At 33.9% G+C, this 26,720-nt stretch overlaps 2 protein-coding genes across 2 annotated transcripts; both read right to left on the bottom strand.

The window, feature by feature from the left end:
• Positions 1 to 205: 205 nt before the first annotated feature.
• On the bottom strand, positions 206 to 13,322 carry b4galt7 (xylosylprotein beta 1,4-galactosyltransferase, polypeptide 7 (galactosyltransferase I)). The gene is made up of 6 exons (XM_073820734.1): positions 12,640 to 13,322; positions 5,920 to 6,249; positions 3,589 to 3,814; positions 3,415 to 3,498; positions 3,198 to 3,302; positions 206 to 1,149 (listed from the first exon to the last, which is right to left on the bottom strand). Exons 1-6 carry the CDS (start codon positions 12,690 to 12,692, stop codon positions 994 to 996), a joined length of 954 nt encoding a protein of 317 aa, XP_073676835.1. The 5' UTR covers positions 12,693 to 13,322; the 3' UTR covers positions 206 to 993.
• A 1,713-nt stretch (positions 13,323 to 15,035) lies between these two features.
• tmed9 (transmembrane p24 trafficking protein 9) lies at positions 15,036 to 22,747 on the bottom strand. Its single transcript, XM_073820741.1, has 5 exons — positions 22,592 to 22,747; positions 22,043 to 22,143; positions 21,834 to 21,959; positions 19,937 to 20,083; positions 15,036 to 16,420 (listed from the first exon to the last, which is right to left on the bottom strand). Exons 1-5 carry the CDS (start codon positions 22,737 to 22,739, stop codon positions 16,271 to 16,273), a joined length of 672 nt encoding a protein of 223 aa, XP_073676842.1. The 5' UTR covers positions 22,740 to 22,747; the 3' UTR covers positions 15,036 to 16,270.
• Positions 22,748 to 26,720: the final 3,973 nt, after the last annotated feature.

Here is a 26,720-nt window from a genome sequence, read left to right as displayed (position 1 = left end):
AATTAGATCAAAATGTAACAAAGTTTAGGCCTGAACAACCATTAAAACGACTATCAGCGGTTAATAATTTGCTTAAAATTAAATTAGACAGTAGTTCATTAAAATCCAGCACAAATGTACACAAATCTGCCTTGTGTTATTGACATTGCTCTTCTGGTGAATCTGAGGTAGTACCCTGTAAAAAACAAGAGTAATTGCAATGGCATAGAGTCATATTCTCTTTATTTTTTGGCAAACGTGTTCTGTGCAGTTGAGCAGCAGTTTGTTGCCACAGGCACAATAACATCGTAGTTTGGACAGAGTACTGACTCACAGTTTAATTTCAGGCTTTGCCAATATAAACTATGTCATGTCCGAATTTTATTTGCACTGCGAGATGTTTTTTGGATATAGCTTCATGCCTTCAGTTCATAAGATCTGTATATAATCCTGTGAGTGTAAGTCGTAACAGCATTCCATGCATTCTGAAACATGGGAGAAAAGTACAAAGACTAAATTTAGGAAACCTTTGTCTTTATATAAATACTGAATAATGTGCAAATAGAATTCAAGTACCCTCAAACCCTTTTCAAATATATATAATAACATTGTCCTTTTCAAGACGTGATTTTGAATTCAAGCGAAAAAGAAACTCAATTCTGTCAAGACACGGCTGAGCAAATACTCAATTGCACTAAGAGAAACAGTCCAAAACAGGCCACTGCTACAACTACAATATTATAAAACTCATCATTAAAAACATTTGGATGCTCACTCAGTGCAGTACCTGACGTTGGTCCATAGTTCGGTTCGAAAATGAGGCAGCGCTTCATCATGGATGAAGTCAACAACACTGTCCTATAAAAATAAAACCTTAGAGAAAAGTTTCCCCTCAGTCACATATTCAAGTCCTTTTGGTTTTCAAGTGTGACTGGCACCAATAATCTGTGAAAGCCTTCCTGCTGACCACAGAATCCGTATCATTCTGGCTTTTACACGTCCTGTTTAAGCATATTAGTTGGACTGGCACCATGGCGTCTCGTCGAGGTCACACTCTAGAAAGGTGTTGATGACAGTACATGGAGCTCCGCTGATGGTCACTTCCTTTCTGGACTCCACCTTGTAGCGGAGGTTAGTCAGGCCACCTTCTGGATCCACCTTAAACTGCTCCTTAAAAAACACAAGACAGATGAAAAAGTGTCATGAGATAGATATCGAACACATCAAAAGAAGAAAACATCTACCCTTTATTATTACTATTTTCCACATTTTATAATAAAAGTAATGTTGTAAAAACTATCAAATAAACCAAACTGATGTGATTGAAAAAGCTTGAAACTGGTCTGCAAAATGTTTTAGAAGTTTCTAACGATCAAGTAGAAACACAGAAATACTGTAAAAAATTGCAATTTAAAATAAGTGTTTTCTATTTGAATATATTTTAAAATGTAATTTATTCCTGTGATGCAAAGCTGACTTTTCAGCATCATTACTCCTTCAGAAATCATTCTAATATGCTGATTTCCTGGCCAAGAAACATTTATTATTGTTATTAATGTTAAAAACGGTTGTGTTGCTTTTTTGTTTGGAAGCCATGACACACTTTTTTAGGAAAGTTTGATGAATGTAAAGTTCAAAAGAACAGCATTTAAGAATGGAAACCTTTTGTAACACTATAAACATCTTTTTCTAATGCAAGATGTTTAAAATGTTTTAGAAGTTTCTAACCATCAAGTTAGAAACACAGAAATACTGTAAAAAAAAAATTGCAATTTAAAGTAAGGGTTTTCTATTTGAATATATTTTAAAATGTAATTTATTTCTGTGATGCAAAGCTGAATTTTCAGCATCATTACTCCAGTCTTCAGCGTCACATGGTCCTTCAGAAATCATTCTGAGATGCTGATTTGCTGTTCAAGAAACATTTATTATTGTTATTAATGTTAAAAACAGTTGTGTTGCTTTTTTGTTTGGAAGCATGACGCATTTTTTCAGGATTGTTTGATGAATGTAAAGTTCAAAAGAACAGCATTTAAAACATCTTTTTCTAATGCATCCTTGTTAAAAAATTTAAATATTAATTTTACTAAACCTCTAACTTTTGAAAGGTACTAGTAAATACGTAGATTTACTAGTTACCATTTTGTCTAGTCTTTACAGACTTCAAGAGCTTTTAAAATAGTATAAAGTAGAGTTTACATATGCAAATCATGTATTTTAGATTAATTTATTATTAATATTACTGATAATAAAAATACTAATAATAATTTAGCTAGTAATGAAAATAATATGTAACCACAGTTTATGTTTATTTGTTAAAGAGCTTTAAATAATTTCAGATAACAATAAACAAACTTCAGTAAAAGAAACGAAAATAACTATAATAACCATAACCATAATGTTTACATTGCTGAATTTTATATGATATACACTTCCAGACAAAAGTTTTTTAACAGTAAGATTTTTAATGTTTTCGTAAAGAAGTCTCTTCTGCTCACCAAGCCTGCATTATTTGATCCAAAGCACAGCAAAAACATTTTTTAAATATTTTTACTATTTAAAATAACTGTTTTCTATTTGAATACATTTTAAAATGTAATTTATTCCTGTGATTTCAAAGCTAAATGTTTAGCAGCATTACTACAGTCTTCAGTGTCACATGATCCTTCAGAAATTATTCTTATATTCTGATTTTCTGATCAAAAAACATTATTATAATGTTGAAAACAGCAGAGTACATTTTTTCAGGTTTCTTTGATGAATAGAAAGTTCAGAAGAACAGCATTTATCTCAAGTAGAAATCTTTTATTACATTATAAATGTCTTTATCAACACTTGATCAATTTAAAGCATCACTGATAAATTAAAGTATTAATTATATAATTTCTTTCATCCCAAAAAAAGAACATTATACTGACTTCAAGATGTTGAAAGGTAAGCGTTTTATTTCAGATAAATGCTGATCTTTGGATCTTTCTATTCGTCAAAGAATCCTGAAAAAAAAATCGACTCAATGGTTTTAAATATTGATAATAATATCAGCAATGACCCTGAAAATTTAGCTTTGATCACAGGAATAAATTACATTTTCAAATATATTTACATAGAAAAACAGTTATTTTAAATATTAAAAATGCAGGCTTGTGAGCAGAAGAGACTTCTTTAAAATAAAAAAAATAAATAAAAAACATGTTTATATAGTACAGATTTAGCTTTACCTGCTTTTGTGCAGCGATCCGCTTCTGATCTCGCTTCCTCCAGCCTGGATCATGGATGTGTCTAAATGTTTTAGTTCCTGTAGTAATACCCGTTGGCCTAAAAAGCTGCAGATATTTAAATTGTAAAGATGATTTAAAATTATTTAAAAATGATTTATCAAATCAGAAATATAGTATAAATATAGCATTTTTTTCCCCCCTGAACAATATAATGTACCTTAAGATCAGCTGTTTTCAGTCGTCTGAAAAACTCGTCATCTTCTCGTCCCCATCCCCAGAATCGGTTTGACATCCCATTGCACTTCAGACACAAATGACACACGATTGTAACTTGTAAACACATTCTCTTCAGAAACAGTAATCAATACTCTAAAGTATTCAGGTTTCTTACCAGATAATAATGTTTCTTAGTGAGCAGCAGGATTCCCCCCACATACGTCTTATAATGATATAAGGGATGAAGCTCAGGCGAGGCAACATGGAAGGGACCCTCTTTTGGAAATCCATAGTTCAGATCCTCATTTTCAGGCAACAAGTCCACATCGTGCATCGCAATGTAATCCGTGTCATTACCGCTTTCCAAATACCCAACGTTAATAAGAGACGCCCGATTGAACCTGAAAAGCATGGATACAAATTGTTGTGCAATGGATATTGCTTTTTAGTAAAAATAACAAATATTATATGTGACCCTGGACCATGAAACCAGTCGTAAGGGTAAATTTTTTTTAATTGAAATTTATACACCATCTAAAAGCTAAATAAATAACTTTCCATTGATGTATGGTTTGTTAGCATAGGATATTTGGCTGAGATACAACTATCTGAAAATCTGGAATCTGAGGGTGCAAAAAAAAAAAAAATCTAAATATTGACCTCAAAGGAGTAGGGGAGAGCGAGGCACAACCTAACACTTTTTGAATTTAGCGGTTTATGTAAATCCACTTGGGGTTCAGAGTACAATTTTTATCCACGCTATTTTCACTCTTGTCTAGAACAAATATATCGCTTTGTTTCATATTTACAGTGTATAGGTTTTTCGTTATTTACCTCGAAAGAAAGAAAGGAAGCGAAACGTGACAACATGCCCCGTAGGTGGGGTACATTGTAACATCTGAGGGGCACGTTGTAACACGACCATATGACAGCTTAAAATGTTATCTGATCGAATGAAAAAAATATACACAACAAACTAAAATATTTTGTCAGTGAAATACATGTGTTAACTTTTTCAAATGAAGTAATGACGTTTTTAAAAAAAATAAAAATAATCTAATTTTGGAGTTTGACAATGAACACATCGCAACAATGCTTTGAACGGCCCTGATCGCAACACACAGCTGGACAGTAGTTCAAAACAATGTGGACAAATAAATGAAACACATTTAGACATTCAGAAAAACACTCCCATCCCTCCACACACAGCTCTCATAGAACATCACACATGTAAACGAGCCAAAATGCTTTACAGTTGTTGAAATAATAACATCTGAACATTAAACATTGATTGTCAGCCTTTATTCACCTGTTTCTTGTGGTTTCTTATCAAAATCCTTAGAAGTCAATAGTGTAAATTGCATCGCTAATGTCATAGAATAGCCTAGTTTAATAAAAGCGGGGCATATTGTCACACAGTGTTACAACGTTCCCCATCTGCGCCACTGGAGGTTAAAACATAGTTTATTAATGCTTCGCAAACCAGCAGAAGACACTATCTAAACTGATAAACAACAAATTAGAGATTAAAATAATAGCAGATTTGTCTAATTTTAAATAAATACTAAAAACTGAAATGAAAAGTTTACTTCAGCCATAAATGTACTTTTACTATGGTAAAATAAATATTCAGCGATATCTTCAAAAGGCTTTTGAATTTTGGCGCTCTTTTTTCTCTGCATAGTGTTGCTATGGCAACTGGTAAATACCGTAAATTTGGTTATGCTAGCGTGTGTGGAAATATTTGAACCACGTGTGTTACAATTAACCCCGCGTTAGGTTGTGCCCCGCTCACCCCTAGTTCACTTCCAGAACAAAAATGTACAAATAATGTATTCACCCCCTTGTCATCCAAGATGTTCATGTCTTTCTTCAGTCGTAAGGAAATTATGTTTTTTGAAGAAAACATTTCTGGATTTCTTTCCATATAGTGGACTTCTATGGTGCCCCCGAGTTTGAACTTCCAAAATGCAGTTTAAATGCAGCTTCAAAGGGCTCTGAATGATCCCAGCCAAGAAAGAAGGGTCTTATTTAGCGAAACAATGGGTTATTTTCTAAAAACTTTTCCAACTTATATACTTTTTAATCTCAAACGCTCGTCTTGCCGAGCTAGACAAGACAAGCATTTAAGGTTAAAAAGTTTATAAATTGTCTTTTTTTGTTTTAGAGAATAACCCATCGTTTTGCTAGATAAGATCCTTTTTTCCTCGGCTGTGATCGAGCCCTTTGAATCTGCATTTTGGAAGTTCAAACTCGGGGGCACCATAGAAGTCCATTATATGGAGAGAAATTCTGAAATGTTTTCCTCAAAAAACAATTTCTTTACGACTGAAGAAAGAAAGACAGGAACATCTTGGATAACAAGGGGGTGACTACATTATCTGTAAATTTTTGTTCTATAACTGAACTACTGCTTTAAGAATGGTTTTCTGGTCCAGGGTCACATTCTACAGATCACATGAAATTTTAACGATACTACACCATTTCAGCCATGAAAGTTACTCACCGGAAGTGATCCAGTTGGTTTACAATAAATATTTTATGCCGTATCTTCTTTTTGTTGAGGAAAGCGTGCATATAAGGAACAAACACAAGCAGCTCTTCAAAGCGCTCTCTGAATGGCACGATGAGGGCCATTTTGTGAGGTCCCCAGGATGGGTCATCAGCAGAGGAGGACTGTCTCTCTACAGGACAGGGCTGGTGAGGAAGGTGACTGTACCCCGCCGTCTGGCTCATGTCTCCTGAACAAGTCAGCTGCACCCAAAGGAGAGACCCCAAAACGAACAGCATGCAGAGGCCGAAGAGCTTCCAGATGGTGCATTTCCTTGAGAGAAAACTGGAAACATAAATACATTTGTGTTAAACCTCTAAATAATTATGCTGCTTTCAAAAACTGAATAAATGGACAACAAAACAGTTCCTGCAAAACAAAAACTCAGTGGTCAACACTTATGGCGCTTTTCCACTACACAGTACCAGCTCGCCTCAGCTCGCCTCGGCTCGACTCGACTCGGCTCTGTTTGGTTTTCCACTGTGTAAAAGTTGTACCTGTACCGGCTTCCAGGTACTTTTTTTCGTACCACCTCCGGCGAGGTTCCAAGCGAGCTGAGGCGAGCTAAGGCGATACTAAAATGTGACGTGAAAACACAGCAGACTGCTGATTGGTCAGAGAGAATCGTCACTATTCACTGCGTCATCATTGCACGCACCAGCAATAGTATCCAGAATAACCCCGCCATTTTTAAAAAGTTTGGCCAGAGATTGCGTGACATATCCAATCCATTACATATTATGGCAACTCGGAAGAATACGCCGTGGTCAAACGAGGAGGTGCAGACAGCGGGTGTGTGTCGCGTAGAAGATTACATCACGGCAGTTTCTTGCAGCGTCGCTATGACAACCAGGTACTATTGTGGAGGTACAGGTACAACTTTTACACAGTGGAAAACCAAACAGAGCCGAGTCGAGCCGAGTCGAGTCGAGCCGAGGCGAGCCGAGTCGAGCTGGTACTGTGTAGTGGAAAAGCGCCATTAGTTAAACACTCCAAAAACTTTAACAACCTCATTAAATTGCCCAATGCACACAGTTGACGTATTTCCCTTTAAAACAGGAGTTAGTGCTGGGACAAATCAAACACAAGTCAGCATTAAAGGAACACTCCACTTTTTTTGGAAATAGGCTCATTCTCCAACTCCCCCCGAGTTAATAAGTTGAGTTTTACCGTTTTGAAATCCATTCAGCCGTTCTCCTGTTCTGGCGATATCACTTTTATCATAGCTTAGCATAGATCATTGAATCCTATTAGACCAATAGCATCACGTTCAAAAATGACCAACGAGTTTCCATATTTGTCCTATTTAAAACTTGACTCTTCTGTAGTTATATCGTGTACTAAGACCGGTGGAAATGCAAAGCTGCGAGTTTCTAGGCTGATAAGATTAGGAACTACACTTCCATTCCGGCGTAATAGTCAAGGAAGTTTGCTGCCGTAATAAGGCCGAAGCAGGAGCAGTAATACCACGCAGCACATGTGCAAATGCTAAACTAGCTGGGAACTCATTTCTGATAATACTCCGCCTGCTTCGGCCATATTACGGCAGCAAACTTCCTTGACTATTACGCCGGAATGGAAATGTAGTTCCTAATCTTATCAGCCTAGAAACTCGCAGCTTTGCATTTCCACCGGTCTTAGTACACGATATAACTACAGAAGAGTCAAGTTTTAAATACAACAAATATGGAAACTCGTTGGTCATTTTTGAATGCGATGCTATTGGTCTAATAGGATTCAATGATCTATGCTAAGCTATGCTAAAAGTGGTATCGCCAGAACAGGAGAACGGCTGAATGGATTTCAAAACGGTAAAACTCAACTTATTAACTCGGGGGGAGTTGGAGAATGAGCCTATTTCCAAAAAAAGTGGAGTGTTCCTTTAAGGTGCAGTCACATTTAGCATTGTTTGGCTCATTTTTGAAGGTAAAATCTAAATTTGTTGTATTGATCAATAGAAACCTACTTGTTTTCACATAAGCAGTGCTTCATACATTATTACAGCTGACAATAGGCCTTCTCCCCCCACAAAATTTCACTAATGTGACTGTACCTTTAAGCAGTATTAGTTGGAGAGACATTCACATTCTAGAGAGCACTTGAGTGGAGTGCAAGATAAGTCATCAATACTTTAGGTTAGTTTTCCCAGAAGACAAATAGTATCAGTTTTAAATGTGTATGCCTGCTAGAAGTTTAAGTATATACTTTCAGTGAGCCAGGAAATCAAAATTACAATATGCTACCAAGAGCATTAGTCATTTTGGTTGACAAACATGTGTTGTTGATCCTCAAGGACCTCATGCATCTTTATATAACTGGTCTTGCTCAATCAGACTTAACCCTATAAAGCCTATGGTATCATATTTCATACTTCTGCTTACCAAGCCTGCATTTATTTCATTCAAAGTACAGCAAAAACAGTAAAATTTTGAAAAAGTTTTGCTTTTTAAAATAACCGTTTTATATTTGAATCTATTTTAAAATGTAATTCATTCCTGTGATCAAAGCTGATAATTTTATAGTCAGATTTTTGATGAATAGAAAGATCCAAAGATCAGCATTTATCTGAAATAAAAAGCTTTTGTAACAAAAGCTTGGAGTCAGTTTTTTTTTTTTTTTTGGAAAAGGAATTATAGAAATTAATACTTTTATTTAGTAAGGATGCTTTAAATTGATCAAAAGTGATGACAAAGACATTTATAATGTTACAAAAGATTTCTACTTCAGATAAATGCTGTTCTTCTGAACTTTCTATTCATCAAAGAAACCTGAAAACAAATTCTACTCAGCTGTTTTCAACATGATTATAATAATAATAATAATAAATGTTTTTGAGCAGCAAATCGGAATATTAGAAAGATTCTGAAGGTTCATGTGACACTTAAGACTGGAGTAATGATGCTAAAAATTCAGCTTTGAAATCACAGGAATAAATTAAATTTTACAATATAATCAAATAGAAAATTTATTTTAAATAGCAAAAATATTTTACAGTTTTACTGTACAGTCGTGGCCAAAAGTTTGGAGATTTACATAAATACTGGAAATTGGAAAAGTCGCTGCTCAAGTTTTTATAATAGCAATTTGCATATACTCCAGAATGTTATGAAGAGTGATCAGATGAATTGCATAGTCCTTCATTGCAATGAAAATGAACTTAAACCCGAAAAAAAAACTTTGCACTGCATTGTTAAGAAGGCTTCAGGGTGTCCAAGAAAGTCCAGCAAGTGCCAGGATTGTCTCCTAAAGAGGATTGAGCTGCGGGATCGGAGTGCCACCAGTGCAGAGCTTGCTCAGGAATGGCAGCAGGCAGGTGTGAGCGCATCTGCACGCACAGTGAGGGCCAAGACTTTTGGAAGATGGCCTGGTGTCAAGAAGGGCAGCAAAGAAGCCACTTCTCTCCAAAAAAAACATCAGGGACAGATTGATTTCTGCAAAAAGTATGGAGAATGGACCGCTGAGGACTGGGGCAAAGTCATATTCTCCGATGAAGCCTCTTACCGATTGTTTGGGGCATCTGGAAAAAGGCTTGTCCGGAGAAGAAAAAGTGAGCGCTACCATCAGTCCTGTGTCATGCCAACAGTAAAGCATCCTGAGACCATTCATGTGTGGGGTTGCTTCTCATCCAAGGGAGTGGGCTCACTCACAATTTTGCCCAAAATCACAGCCATGAATAAAGAATGGTACCAAAACACCCTCCAACAGCAACTTCTTCCAACAATCCAACAACAGTTTGGTGAAGAACAATGCATTTTCCAGCACGATGGAGCACCGTGCCATAAGGCAAAAGTGATAACTAAGTGGCTCGGGGACCAAAACGTTGACATTTTGGGTCCATGGCCTGGAAACTCCCCAGATCTTAATCCCATTGAGAACTTGTGGTCAATCCTCAAGAGGCGGGTGGACAAACAAAAACCCACTAATTCTGACAAACTCCAAGAAGTGATTATGAAAGAATGGGTTGCTATCAGTCAGGATTTGGCCCAGAAGTTGATTGAGAGCATGCCCAGTCGAATTGCAGAGGTCCTGAAAAAGAAGGGCCAACACTGCAAATACTGACTCTTTGCATAAATGTCATGTAATTGTTGATAAAAGCCTTTGAAACGTATGAAGTGCTTGTAATTATATTTCAGTACATCACAGAAACAACTGAAACAAAGATCTAAAAGCAGTTTAGCAGCAAACTTTGTGAAAACTAATATTTGTGTCATTCTCAAAACTTTTGGCCATGACTGTACTTCAGATCAAATAAATGCAGGCTTGGTGAGCAGAAAAGACTTCTTTAAAAAAACTTTAAAAATCTTGTTGTTCAAAAACTTTTGCCTGGTAGGCCTCTAAAGTATCTCTTAACTTAAAAATTTGTTGTACACAATCTACTACACACACTTTGTCAACTTATACATTTTGAGTGTAATTGAATTAATTCATATGTTTTTTGCAGTGAGATCTTTATTGATTTTTTTAGGCTTATTGTTAGCAATAAAGCTTGTGTGTTTCCACTCCAAGTTTGAGCTCCACATTCTCATTATGTCACGCTATAAGAACCATAAAAACAAATTCATTATATATATGCAAACATCTAATTGATTTTCCTTGTAATTTGTCTAAGGTTTCATTAAACAGGTCAATTTAATCAAATAAATAAATATTTTTTCTGAATATTATTCAATATATCAGGCTTTACAGGGTTAAACTCTTCACACATCTCAACATATGCCTCATACTCACTGAACCTCTTCATGTCGCTGCACCCTTTGACTTTCACTTCTTGAAATGATGAAACACATGAAACAACTAAAAGCAAGCTAAGATTTGTCTTCATTCACACAGAAGCTTTTACAAACCCATAGACACAACAACTCAGCTATCAGAAGATCATATTGAAATGAACAGACATTAAAGGAGTAGTTCACTTTCAGAACAAAAATTTACAGATAATGTACTCACCCCTTGTCATCCAAGATGTTCATATCTTTCTTTCTTCAGTCTTAAAGAAATGCTGTTTTTTGAGGAAAACATTTCAGGATTTCTCTCCATATAATGGACTTCTATGGTGAACTTCCAAAATGCAGCTTCAAAGGGCTGTAAATGATCCCAGCCGAGGAAAAAGTAGGGCTGCACGATTAATTGCACGATGTTGTGAGGCACTGACAAGCTACGCCAAAGCGATTTGGTGTAGCTTGTCAGTGATTTACGCCTCTGAACGCTCCAGCTGAACGCACGTGATGGAGATTTAATACTAATCAAAGTACCGGCTTCATTGACTAAACGCACCTCACAACATTGTGCGATTAATCGTGCAGCCCTAGGAAAAAGGGTCTTATCTAGCTAAATGATAGGTTATTTTCTAAAAACATTTACAACTTTTTTTTTTTTATCTCAAAAGCTCATCTTGCCTAACTAGACAAGCATTTGAGGTTAAAAAGTATATAAATTGTAATTTTTTTTTAGAAAATAACCCATCGTTTTGCTAGATAAGACTCTTCTTTCCTCAGCTGTGATCATTTAGAGCCCTTTGAAGCTGCATTTTGGAAGTTCAAACTCGAGGGCACCATAGAAGTCCATTACAGTGCCTTGCAAAATTATTCATACCCCTTCATTTTTTTTTCTTCACATTTTGTTATGTTGCTGCCTTATGTTAAACTACTTTAAATTACTTTTTCTCCCACATCACTCCCTACTCCATAATGGCAAAGCAAAAAAATAGGTTTTTAACATTTGTGCAAATTTATTAAAAATAAAAAACTGAAAAGATCCTGTTACATAAGTATTCATACCCTTTTCTGGGACACTCGAAATCTAGCTCAAGAGCATTCATATTGCTTTTAGATGTTACTACACTTGGAGTGGAGTTAAACTGTGGCTAATTCATTTGATTGAGCATGATTTAGAAAGGCACACACCTCTCAGAAAAGGTCTAACAGCTGAAAATGCATATCAGAGCAAAAACCAAGTCCTGAGGTCAAGATAACTGCCTGTAGAGCTCAGTGACAGACTTGCATTAAGACAATGATCTAGGGAAGAGTTCAGAAAAAAATTCTGCTGCATTGAAGGTTTACAGAAGCATGTAGCCTCCATTATCCATAATGGAAGACGACTGGAACAACTAGGACTCTAGAAAATGTCTGCCAGCCCCCATCCAAGCTGACGGAGCTTGAGAGGTGAAAAGGTGAGGCAAAGAATGGCAGATAATTGCCAAATGCAGATGTGCAAAGCTTGTCACATCATACCCAGAAAGACTTGAGGCTGTAAAGGTGCTTCAACTCAACTATGTACTGAGTTAAGGGTATGAATACTTATGCAATGTACTTATTTCAGTGTTTTATTTTTAATACATTTGTAAAATTTGCAAATCTGGTTTTTGCTTTGTCATTATTATGGTGTATGGAGTGTAAATTGATGTGGGGAAAAACTAATTTAAAGCAGTTTAACATAATGCTGCAACAAAACCTGACAAAAATGAAGGGGTATGAATACTTTTGCAAGGCACTGTACATGGAGAGAAATCTTGAAATGTTTTCCTCAAAAAAACAATTTCCTCACGACTGAAGGAAGAAAGAAAGACATGGACATCTTGGATGACAAAGGGGTGAGTACATTATCTGTACATTTTTGTTGTGAAAGTGAACTACTCCTTTAAATGTTGATATGCATGTTTTTGAGTAAAGCTCTTACCTTCTATCATCTTTAAAATACAGCACCGGTTTTCTCCGTGAAGAGTACATCATCTTCGTACCTTTCGGTTCAACCCTGTACCACGCAAGTAATCGCAATATCTTCACAAATATTTCAGCCTTGAGCTTCAGACGATATCATCTAACGTTAAGTTACATGTTAAAAATCAAATTCCCATTTTGCAACAGTGTCTTGTGTCTCTTTCCATCACAAATGACTTGCAACTTCAAATCCCATTCTTCCTAGAGCTCGGTTTAAAGGATTTCTTTCATAGTAGACTCAACGCTAGTCAATCTATCATGCGTAAAGCACAATAATAAACCTATTTCATGCTTGTTAGGGATGATTAGAAAATACTGTAAGTTCAGTTATAGTCACTCATGACGGTACGACAAAAAAAAACAAGCGCACGGAAAGAGCTAACGGTAACTGTTAATGATTTTTCGGAAACGCATCCGTCTGAATTACTTTGACGTGTGTTACAAGCCGCAGATATGTTATATAATTTCCGTTTGTTTTATAAAGATCGTCATTGCCGGTAAACGTTTAAAAACTTAAGTAGCAACTGTGACAAAAGAAAAAAATCACACGCTGGCTACAAACGTCCGTCTTTGAAATACTCCTCTGGAAACAACGTACGGAATATAGTTCCTACCTGTACAAATATGATCAGAAATGTATTAAAACTGTTATATCCGTAAAGCGAAGGTAACCAAAGGACAGAGGTAAACAGAGTGTGGTAATACAATAAATTTACAAATATGACTCACTAACGAGCAACTATGGGAAGTTCGATTCTTTTCTGCGAATCGGTTCTTTCGATTCATTTTAATGAATCGGGTAAAATGATTCAGTGACTATTTTATTCATTAGAATATTACACGCTGCATTAAAGATTCATGGTTGGTACAAAGCACTGTTTAATACGTTTATTACGCAAGGTTTTAATAATAAAAGTGTTTAATTATGTGTGCGTTGATATCTAAAGTGTAAATAGCAAACCTGTTTCTTTTGTTTATTTTTATTTATTTTATTTTAATTGGATGTCTTCTTATATTTGTATATGTTTTGTTGTAGTTTGTAATAAAAAATAAAAGAACATAAATTAAAAGTATATATTATTATTATTACAATAATTACATACATAATAATTACAATTATGTTATTTAAAATGTAAATTGCAAACCCTTTTTTAATGATTTTATTTGGATGTCTTGTTACATTTGTATATGTTTTTTGTTGTAGTTTGTAATAAATTATGCTGTATGAACTATAAAAAATGAATGCATCATATATGCTAACATTTAATTGACTTTTCCTCTCTAAAGTTTCAATAAACATCAATTTAATATAATAATTAATAATTAATAAATATTAATAACAAATAACAAATTAATAAATATTTTTCAATACTATTATTCAATATATCAGGCTTTACAGGGTTAAAACGGAACGGAACGAGCCATTAACTTAATTAAAAAAAAATATTATTCATGTGTTGATATCTAAAATGTAAATAGCAAACCCGATTTATTATTATTATTTTTAATTGGATGTCTTGTTATATTTGTATGTTATTGTTGTAGTTTGTAATAAAAATAAATAAATAAAAGAACATAAATTAAAAAAAAATATTATTCTTATACAATTATGCGTTGCATTCAGTTTGTTGCATTTAGCTCGTAAAACAGTTATTTGGCGCATTACAGAACGTTGAATTTATTATTTTTATATATTAAACAAAATATTTATATTTATTAGCTAAAAAAATCACTTTTGCAAGTTTTAACCAATATATAAAACAATTTTGTAAATCCTTTAGACCGGCTAGGTGAAACGGTTCAACCGATTAACTGAAAAGATCTGCATCAAAGAAAGATTTGATCACGAATCAGATGTTGTTAACTGGTAATTAAATAGTAGTTCGTTTTACAACTGTTAAATAAAATATGTGACTCTGTCTGGACCACAAAACCTTAAGTAGCACGGGTATATTTGTAGCAATAGCCAAAAATACATTGTATATACGTCAAAATGATCGATTTTTCTTTTATGCCAAAAATCATTAGGGTATTAAATAAAGATATTGTTCCATTAACATATTTTGTAAATTTTCTACCATAAATATATCAAAACTTATGTTTTGATAAGTAATATGCATTGCTAAGAAGTTTAAAGGCGATTTTCTCAATATTTAGATTTTTTTGCAACCTCAGTTTCCAGATTTTCAAATAGTATCCCAACAAACCATGCATGGATGGACAGCATAATTATTCAGCTTTTAGATAATGTATAAATCTCAATTTCGAAAAATTGACCCTTATGATTTAATAGACTATTAAATATGGCGTAGAAGCGATTTTACCCAAACAGTTATGAAGACAACCGAGCCAATGTTGGGGAGAGTGGGAAACTTTATTTCTGAGTGCAATTTCAGGGTAGATTTCTCACCAACAAAATCTTCCCTGCCCTTTCCCTACTTAAAAATGTAAACCCATTTCCCTGTGGCTGTTCATAAACTAAAATGACCAAAACAAAAGTTAAACCATACAAATGTGATGGCAAAGTAATTCAGTGAGCAATAACCTAGGCGTAACAAAACACTCAAAACAACATGCGGTCTCATTTTTTTAAAGAAAACATTATGACACCAGCTATGGTAACTGAAAAAAGCAAGCGAGCAAATCACAAATATCTTTTTAGATTTTTACAGTGTCTTCTAGGCTGATCAATTTAAGAGTGAATAAACCATCAAAGTTTCTACATCAACCTGAGGAGTTTACAACAGGGAAGAAAAAAAAATGATGTGAAAAATATGATAATGTATAAGATGTGGAAACCTTTTATTTATTATTATTAATAAACATTTACCTTTTGATAACCACAATAAATCCATTTATCTGAATATAAGTTTGAAACATGTTCACGTTTATTCAAAATCACTGAGGTCAACATCAAATTGCAGTTATCAAAAGGAAACAAGGCCTAATACTAACATGATCTGACTGTTTTTGACCACAATGGTGCTCAACAAAAAAATAAAACGGGTATAGAAGAAAAAAAAAACATCAACCAATTGCATAAAGAATAAAAATTTAAACACCAAGAAACATTCACTCTGAGCAAAACTTTAAATATCATACTAATTACTGCATAACCAAACAACAGAATACATTTACACCTGCCACCAGGATAAACTCGGGTATTTTTGTCTTGTAAATGTTTAAGCAAGGTCATTTAGGAAACACATCACACTCACAGCCCAGTTAATAGTTAATGTCTTCATCAAATATTATTTACTCAAATTATAGGGCTATAAAAAAAATGGTAAGGCAACCACTATGCAATTATTTGCCTTTTGAATGCAGTAAACTGCTTCGAGTGCCTCCAAACAGTAACGCGTTTCTGAACAGAAACTAGGTTCACATTACATGGGGCGTGGCACTGAAACAAGCAGTGTAAAATGAATCTCGATGCGGGATAAAAGAGGCCAATTTAGGGAGGGAACTGAACTGAGAGCATGTTGACTTTTCAGCAGTCTTGACCACACATGAAGCAGGCAGTCTTCAAAATGTTTTGTGTACGGTATCAACTGACAATCATCACAAGTTAAAAAAAAGAAAATACAGATCTATACTAATTTCTTGGCCTCGAAGAAGCTCTTCAGATGTCTCATTTGCCAAAAGCCAATGGCCACCAGGATGAGCGTCTGGACGATAGACCACCACAAGACTCTCTGATTGGTGCTTTCGCTCGTCTGTCTGAAGCGCTCCTCACGATACTGGAAGAAGAGAAAGACTCAGATTAGGATCACTCTTATGCAAAGGACTTTTAAAAGTAATGCATTACAATATCAAGTTACTCCCTAAAAAACTTAACTAATTACGTTACTAAAGAATTAGAATATCGTGGCAAAGTCCATTTATTTCAATCATTTGTTTCAAATAGTGAAACTTGTATGTTATATTAGTTCGCTACACACAAAGTGAAATATTTCAAGCCTTTATCTGTTTCAATTTTGATGATTATGGATTGAAGACAGAAAAAAACAAATCCAGTACTTCACAAAATTAGAATATTTCATGTGACCAATAAAAAAAGATCTTAAACACATGTTGGACTTCTGAAAAGTGTGTTAATGTACTGTATTATGTCCTCAGTACTTTGTTGGGCCTTCTTTTGCACCAATTCCAGCATCAAGGCGGTGTGACATGGAGGCCATCAGCCTTTGACACAGTTGAGGTGTTATGGTAGCCGAGGTTGCTTTGATATTGGCCTTCAGCTCGTCTGCATTTCGGGGTCTCTGTTCCCTCATCTTCCTTTTGACAATACCCCATAGATTTTCAAATCTGGCGAGTTTGCTGGCCAATCAAGTACAGTTATTCCATGGCTATTAAACCAGGTATTGGTAGTTTTGGCTTTGTGGGCAGGTGCCAGATCTTCCTGGAAAATAAAATCATCATCTCCAAAAAGCTTGATTATGCGTCAAGCCACTCCTGAACCAAAAACAATGTCAGAAGAGTCTGTGCTGGGCTAAAGAGAAAAAGTACTAGTCTGTTGCCCAGTGGTCCCAAGTCCTGTTTTCAGATGAAAGCAAATGTTGCATTTCATTTGGAAATCAAGGTTCCAGAGTCAGGAGGAAGACCAGAGAGGCACAAAAGTCAAGCTGCTTAAAGTCCAGTGTGAAGTTTCCACAGTCAGTGATGGTTTGGGGAGCCATGTCATCTGCTGTTGTGGGCAGTGTTGTTTTCGATGACGAAATCACTTTTTTTCATGACGATAACGAGACGATGACGAGATAAAAATGGCTCGTTGATGACTAAAACATGACGAGACGCGTGTGAGTTTTCATTGACGAGACGAGAATAGACCAAAATGTTAGTGGGTGGTCCGTCAGACGTTTAAAATGCATGACATTTCTGCTTATTGTGCATGCCAATTAAAACCTAAAAAGTATCTGCCGCTATGGCAAGCCGTTTTAGCATTAAATACTCTTTGCCATACTAATATGGCAAGCCGTTTTGGCATTCTATCCTTGTTTGGTTACGCCCACCACCTGGCGTGCAGCGCACATAGTGCTCAACACGTCACATAGTTGTCACTCAGACAGACAGACGATTAACCATGATGGCGGCAGTTTGCACACAGGGTGGTCGCAAATGGCGAGAGGACCTATGGGTGTATTTCAAATATATGTCTTTTATGCCTAAAACCATTCCTTCATTATTGTAATTGTTGGTGAAAATGGTGACTTATAAGTGACACTACCCAACAGCAAAATACTAACTGACCTACATTAATTTTTAAAATACTTTTTTTGACTAAAACCTTTTTGACTTTTCGTCGACTAAAATTGGACTAAAACTATCACATATGTGACCCTAGACCACAAAACCAGTCATAAGGTTAAATTTGACAAAACTGAGATTTATACATATGAAAGCTCAATAAATAAGCTTTCTATTGATGTATGGTTTGTTAGGATAGGACAATATTTGACTGAGATACGTCTATTTGAAATCAGAAATCTGAGGATGCAAAAAAATAAAAAAGACTGAGAAAATCACCTTTAAAGTTGTCCAAATTAGGTTCTTAATGCATATTACAAATCAAAAATTACATTTTGATATGTTTACAGTAGGAATTTTACAAAAAAAATCTTCATGGAACATGAACTTTACTTAATTTCTTAATGATTTTTGGCATAAAAGAAAAATCAAAAATTTTGACCCATGCAATGTATTTTTGGCTATTGCTACAAATATACCCCAGCGACTTAAGACTGGTTTTGTGGTCCAGGGTCACATATAGAAGTACTAAAATTTGACTAAAACTAATAAGCATTTTAGTCCAAAAGACTAAGACTAAATCTAAGATGGTTGTCAAAAACAACACTGGTTGTGGGTCCATTGACTGTGGACTTGATAAAAGACAACGCAGCTGTCTACCAGGAAATTTTAGAGCACTTCATGCTTCCTGCTGCCAACAAGCTTTTTGGAGATGACAATTTTATTTTCCAGCATGATTTGTCACCTGCCCACAAAGCCATAACTGTACTTGGAATAACTGTACTTGATTGGCCGGCAAACTCGCCTGACTTAAACCCCATTGAAAATCTATGGGGTATTGTCAAAAGGAAGATGAGGGAACAGAGACCCCGAAATGCAGACGAGCTGAAGGCCAATATCAAAGCTACTTGGGCTACCATAACACCTCAACTGTGTCAAAGGCTGATGGCCTCCATGTCACGCTGTCTTGATGCTGGAATTAATGCAAAAGGAGGCCCAACAAAGTACTGAGGACATAATACAGTACATTAACACACTTTTCAGAAGTCCAACATGTGTTTAAGATCCTTTTTTTTATTGGTCACATGAAATATTCTAATTTTGTGAGATACTTGATTTGTTTTTTTGTTTTTTGTCTTTAATCCATAATCATTAAAATTGAAACAAAAAAAGGCTTGAAATATTTCACTTTGTGTGTAGCGAACTAATATAACATACAAGTTTCACTATTTGAAGCAAATGATTGAAATAAATGGACTTCAATCATTTTATACCTCGATATTCTAATTTTTTGGCACATACCTGTAGTTACTTTTTATGGAAAGTAATGCGGTACGTTACTTTTGCGTTACTTTTTAAATCTGGGCAGGGCCTGCTTGTTTGTTTTTAATATAAAAAGCTCTATTTTTGGCAAATGTAAAAGCCTTTTTACAGCAAAAGCCTCAGGCTTAGAGAAAAGTAAATTCAGGTCTGTACAATAGACCGCAGAAGAAAAAAATGTTAACTCTTTAGCAGTAAAAAAAAGAAAAGAAAAGGAAAACAAATGTTAAATTATCAAGTAATTTTTGCTTATTAGTATGGATGAACTGGATCATCGAAGGTTGGCGGCAAAGACAGTTAATAAAATGGGATTAAATGCATAAAGGATATTTTTATTATTTAACATTTAATTACAGGTTTGCTTTGAATTTTTACTGTTTTTATTCATTTTGAAAAATACTGTATCTATTTTTTAGGGAGTGAGATGAATTAATGCATGTTCACATTTATTCTAGAATGAAAGTAACATCTTATTCAAGATTTCTCTCAACATGGGGACAGGAGAGCTTTTAATCAATAAATGGAGGAAAAAGTAACTGGTGTTACTTATTTGAAAAAGTAACTCAGATATTTTCTTGTCAATTTAAAAGTAATGTGTTACTATACTAGTTACTTGGCAAAAGTAATATTATTATGTAACTTGTGTTACCCCCAACACTGCTATCAATGATGCTAAATGGATCACTTACCCTCTGATAGTTCTGCTCTTTCTGGATCTGATCCACCTGCTCCATCAGCTGTCGCACCCTCAGCTGCAACTCCGTCAGCTTGTCTTTGGCAGCGATTTCTGCATAGTTGTTTGTATGCTCACCAACTTGGATGTCCAAGTGAACACGCTGTATTGAAAATTCAAAAGCAAAAGCTGTGTGAATAGGTAGCCACTGAATATTTTTTTTTGTTTGTGCGTGTATACCCAAACACACTACCAGTCAAATGTTTTAGGACAGTAAATATTTTTTTTAAAGAAGTCTCTTCTGCTCACCAAGCCTGCATTTATTTGATCCAAAGTACAGCAAAAACAGTACAACTTTGACATATTTTTACTATTTTAAAAAACTGTTTTCTATCTGAATATATTTTAAAATGCAATTTATTCCTGTGATTTCAAAGCTGAATTTTTAGCATCATTGCTCCAGTCACATTATCCTTCAGAAATCATTCTAATGCCGTTTTGCTGATCAAAAAACATTTATCATTATTATTAATGTTAAAAACAGCTGAGAAGAATTTTTCAGGTTTCTTTGATGAATAGCGTTTATTTAAAATAGAAATCTTTTGTCACATTATAAATGTCTTTAACATCACTTTTGATCAATTTAAAGCATCCTTGCTAAATAAAAGTATTTCTTTAATTTCTTTCCCCCAAAAAAAGAATAATAAAATTATACTGACTCTAAGCTTTAAATGGTATAGTGTATAATGTTACAAAAGCTTTTTATTTCACATAAAGGCTGATCTTTGGATCTTTCTATTCAAAGAATCCTAATAAGAAATGTACTCAACTGTTTTAAATATTGATAATAATAGGCATTATATGTAATTAGATATAATCAGCATATTAGAATGCTTTCTGAAGAATCATGTGACACTAAAAGCTAAAGTAATGATGCTGAAAATTCAGCTTTGATCACAGGAATAAATTACATTTTAAAATATATTCAAATACAAAGCAGTTACTTTAAATAGTATTAATATTTCACAATATTACTCCTTTTGCTGTATTTTGGATCAAATAAATGCAGCCTTGGTTAGCAGAAGAGACTTCTTTAATAAAAAAAATTTATTAAATAAAATGACTGTCCAAAAACTTAAGACTGGATATATATCAAAATATTAAAAGTTTAATAAAGCTTGACATTTTTTGTACATTAGAATGTGACTTGTTAATTTTTTATTCTGAGCAAAAATAATGACCATCATACATTTTTACCACAGAATCCCACTAAAATGTCATAAAGTGTCATAAAGAGTATTTAGGCATCACAGTGCAGCCTCCAAAAACAAATTAAATTATATTTTAATATTATAAAATAACATTGAATATTTATTTTTATCATTACCAATCTTCACAACTCCCCTTCAAACCACTAGGTTTTATAGTTTTTTTTTTTTTAATCAGCAGGTTTTTAGTCATTTAAAATGTAATACAATTCAGTATGATCATTTTTTCGTTTGATATATTTTAATAAGTACAGGTCAGAATAAGTATGTTGTTCTATTTTTGCATAAATCTGAGCAACGCTGCATGATGGAACATTATCACGCGTATTGTTTTCACAAAAATGAATTGAAACATTAATCTAGACACTTTCCTTGCATTTAATATGCTAAAAATGTATATTAAATAATGTAAAAACATTTAAATTACAATTTAAATAAAAAAAATATTTTGAATCATTTTTTAAAATAAAAATGTATTCAGAAAGTGTTTTAGATTAACACATTCAGTTCCTCACAACTATATTTAGCCAGTTTGCGTGGAACATATTTGCATTGTGTATTCTGCAATAAGTTACTTGTCTCAACAGCATATTTATAAGCATAGTTTAAGTAGACTAAAAGAAGTGGTGCACAAAATAAACTCACAAGCATGCCTCCAGCAAACAGAGCAAATTTGGAGGAGTTGGAGTGCAAGCAGATTTGATGCTCTCCAGGAGTGTGAGAGGTGAAGATAAACCTGCCCTCAGACCCATACTGGCGGGACAGGATCACCTGAAACAAAACAAAAAAAAGATAAGCAAATGAAAACACCATACTTGACTTTTATTACTCACAAAACCTTTAACCAGACAGACCTTCTCATCAGGATCTTTCACTTCCACAAACATCCCAAGTCCCTGAGTTGCAGGCAAATACTCTTCTTTCTGCTTGTCATACAGCTGTGTTCGGTAGTTACCTGGTTAAGGCAAAATTACACAAGTTAGACAGTTGTAAAGAAATCAATTAAAGTCAAATCCTTCTTTTTATAATAATACACTAGACACAAGTCATTATCTTAGAGTGAGGAGTTATATCATATTCACTTAGTGTTGCATTATATGTCACTTGGACAGGATATTTCAACATTATCTCTTCCTCTGACTTACCTTAAAAACTTCATTCAATGTTTAAAAAGCGTTTTAGTTAGCACTGGTGCTTTCTCAGCCCAGTATGCATGTAGATATCCGTTTAAATGTTATTTTGTCTGAATAATCTACAAAAAGCTCATTTGTAACTTAGTTTTTGTTAGTTGAAGTCAAGCTGGTTGCCAACGAATGAACTCTACCTTACAAACCAGCTAGTTAGCACTAGGCTAGGTATTATCGTGCACTGCAAAGTTGGCTTATTCTCTTTCTCCTACTTACCTATTATCATGGTTTCGTCCGGGATTTCTTCTATGAAGCATTTCTTTTCAGTCTCGCCGATGTGAAAATACAACGCAGACACTAAACTGTTGTAAATGTTTAACAACAACACCAAATAAAGTGTAAACTGCATTCTGACTGCCACCATCTTGACACTGCCGGTGAAACGCGAACTGCGCATGCGCAGCGACTCCAATGCCACGTAACCCATCGTCGGCCATCATCCAATCACAAGCGGAAAACGCATAGCCGAAATTGCTCATGGTCGTTGTAGTTTCATTTAGTGCTGGGGCTAAACGCAACTAATGGGTTTAGACTAGAAGGGAGTCGAAGCCCCAGTAAGAGATAAAGCTTTCATTTTTTACCTTACATATCCAGTTGCTCCGAAAGTTAAGGAGACACATTACAGAATTATGTTTAGGATTTACCCTGTTAACTATTTTTTACAGAAACGATTTAATTTTGAGGTGGATCCGTGTGGTTTTTGTCATTCTTTTCCTGAAACACTTGATAACCTATTCTTTTATTGTGAGGTTGCTTCTAAATTCTGGGTTGATATTCATAGTTGGTTATCAATAAAAATGGAAAAAATGTCTTCATTTGTAATACAAGATATCTTTTTTATTAAGTGTGATCTAAATTCTATGTTTTCAGATGTTGTCAACTTTGTTTTATTGTTGTTATTCATGTATGTAAATGGAAAAAATGTAAGCCCTCCTTTAATGTGTTTCTTTGTGAGTTTATAAAAATGTTTCAGAGTTTTAAGTATTTTAAAAATCTAAATCGAAAGTCTGAAACTCTTTGCCTCTCTATCTCCAAATATTTATTATTGTAACATATTTTATTTGATATTTCTCTGTTGATTCTTGCTCTTTGTGTTTTTTTTTTTCATCTTTTCCCTTATTTTTACTATAATGTTGTAAGTATAATATTTTTGTTGATTATTTACAGTATTAATGATGGTTGTGCCTTATGTTTTGTTCCCTGTCTTATGTACATTTTCGCAATAAAAAAAAAAAGACTAGAAGGGAGACAGGGCATGCGCACATCAATCTAACGTTATTTTTTATCACACTGTACAACGATAATACTGTTTTTTTTTATTATAGTGAGGGCTAAGTTTAGGGTTGGGGTAGGTGTAGACGTTAAAAAACACAATCTAATAGGTAGAAAAATTAATTTCTTGTTAGTTACAACCCAAATAATGGCCCTTCACATTAAAAAAAAAAAGTGATTTTCAAGGAATTACTGCATTAGAGAGAAATAAGTTGTGTCAGTTTGCAGATGACTTAAAGATTTGCATGAAATCATCAAAGCACTGAACTGCATAAAATAATAAAATGAATATTATGAATAAATCAGTTCTATTTTTTCTTAAAAATGTTCTATAACTAATTTCCATAGTATTCCAATTGAAAACCAACTAGATAGACTGAGTACAGTATAGACACACAAGTCATTTTTTGAAACAGAAACAATTATTAAAGCTAAATAATGCAGAAAATGATTGATTTCACGTCAGACGGGTGGGGTTAAAAAGGTTATACATTTATTCAAAGTTTTCAATATACATTCATATCCTTAAGTACCAAAATAATTGAAACAATTTTCACGAAATTACTGCATTAGAGAGAAATAAGTTCAGAAGTATCAGGGCTAAAAATTAATATAATGAATAAATCAGTTCTATTTTTTCTTAAAAATGTTCTTTAACTAATTTTCATAGTATTCCAATTAAAAAACAAGTAGATAGACTGATTACAGCAGAGATACTTTATGCTTTTTTCATCACTACACAAAAACTAGACGCTGAAACGAAGTGATTTTTCACATCATTGTTTTTGTTTGTGTACTAAAATATCATTAATTGATAATCATTATTCAAAGTTTTCAAAAGACATTCATATCCTTGAGTACCAAAATAATTGAAACAATTTTGACGGAATTACTGCATTAGAAAGAAATAAGTTGCGTCAGTTTGCCGATGACTTAAAGATTTGCATGAAATCATCAAAGCACCGAACTGCATAAAATAATGTTCAGAAGTATCAGGGCTAAAAATTAATATTATGAATAAATCAGTTCTATTTTTTCTTAAAAATGTCCTTTAACTAATTTCCATAGTATTCCAATTAAAAACCAACTAGATAGACTGAGTACAGTAGAGACACTATGCGTTTTTCATCACTACACAAAAACTAGATGCTGAAACGAAGTGATTTTTCACATCATTTTTTTGGGGGGGGGTACTAAAATATCATTAATTGATAATAGCAAGTAGTTTATATTTTTCACAATTAGCTCAGAAACATGGTGCATTTTTGTCTCGACTGTATTTATAATGTGTTCAGTTGAAACAGCATGGTACAAATGAGACACCCATTCTTAATGCTCTAAAGGCTAACCATTTGCAAATGTAGAAAAATTTGTCATAAAAAATAGATAAATAAAAAAACCGGACTGGGCTTTTATAAAATTTAAAAAAAGTAATATAAAATAAATAAATAAATAGTGCAAAATTTGTGTTTGTGCAATTATTCATACTTATTCAATTATTGTCCAAAATGTAAAAAAAAAAAATAAGTAAAATTTGTGAAAAAATTTGTAAAAAATTGTGTCTGATGTCAAAACAGATCTGTTCATTGTGCAGTTGTAGACAATGACAAAACTACACAAAACTGTACCTGTTGACCATATTGTTGTACAAAAAGACTGCTAGTGCACAAAATACTTTTTATTACACTAAAATATTTTCTAGGGCAAACATTTACTTTGGTCCAAGAATTATTTATTTTTTTAACACTGGTGGTTTAATACGAGTATGGTGAAAAATGTGACCCTGGACCACAAAACCAGTCATAAGGGTAAATTATTTGAAACAGAGACAATTATTAAAGCTAAATGATGCAAAAAATGATTTATTTCACGTCAGACGGGTGGGGTTAAAAAGGTCATTTTTTAAAGGTTAGTTTTTAAAAGACATTCATATCCTTGAGTACCAAAATAATTGAAACAGTTATAAGAATAGAAACAGCAGCGAGAATCACGTCATAAATGTCTGTCGGATCCATTATTAAAAATAAAAGTAATTTTGATTAAAAAAGATAAAATTTCCAATTCCAAGTTATCAATGATTAAGTCACTCCTGCCAATCTTCCTCCAATAAAGCAGAATCAAAATTAGTCTAATTAATCAAATTATAACTAAAATCAAAGTCGAATTCAAAATCTGAAAAAGTAAGTCTAACAGAAATATTAGACTGTCTAGGTGCAACCAGTATCAGAGTAAAAGAAAGAGAGCACAGAGAAAGGAGAAGTAAGAAGTCTGAAGTCTCTGTGTAGGTTTAGCACTTCTTATACCCTAAAACCATACAGAAAAGGAAGTCTATAGATCGCTTTTGATGCTAATATCGATTAGGGAAAACATTAGCCATGTCTTCACAGCTCGTGACCAAAGGTGTTACTAATTTGCATGTTTGCCCACCGACCCAAACTTCCTCTTTTAAGGGGCAAATGTCTTAATCGTCTAAAGACCTTGCCACATTACAAAGAAGTACTTCTTGTTCTAAGAACATTGGTCTGTGTCTGAGTTAATGATAGATATAATAAAATATACGAAAATAACATAGCGACAGCATACAGTCTCATGTCTCAAAAGGTCATATTCATAATACAATTATGCATAATCTTAGATATGAATATGCAAGTTATTGTTAATTCCATAAAGTCAACACATCGCTAAATAAATAAGCTTTCCATTGATGTATGGTTTGTTAGGATAGGACAATATATGAATATATACATTTTTGAAAATCTGGAATCTGAGGGATCAAAAAAATCCAAATTTTGAAAAAATCACCTTTAAAGTTGTCCAAATGAAGTTCTTAGCAATGCATATTACTAATCAAAAACTCAGTTTTGATATATTTGCGATAGGAAATTTACTAAATATCTTCATGAACATGGATCTTTACTTAATATCCCAATGATTTTTTGCATAAAAGAAAAATCGATAAGTATTGCTACAAATACACCCGTGCTACATACTGTATGACTGGTTTTGTGGTCCAGGTTCACAAATAAGAGAAAAATAGTTGAACAATTAAAAACTGAAAAGAGAAATACAACTG

The sequence above is a fragment of the Garra rufa genome, chromosome 16 (assembly GCF_049309525.1).
Source record: "Garra rufa chromosome 16, GarRuf1.0, whole genome shotgun sequence".
Lineage (NCBI taxonomy): Eukaryota > Metazoa > Chordata > Actinopteri > Cypriniformes > Cyprinidae > Garra > Garra rufa.
Note: the sequence above shows the minus strand (reverse complement) of the source record. Positions and strands in the feature narration are given on the sequence as shown.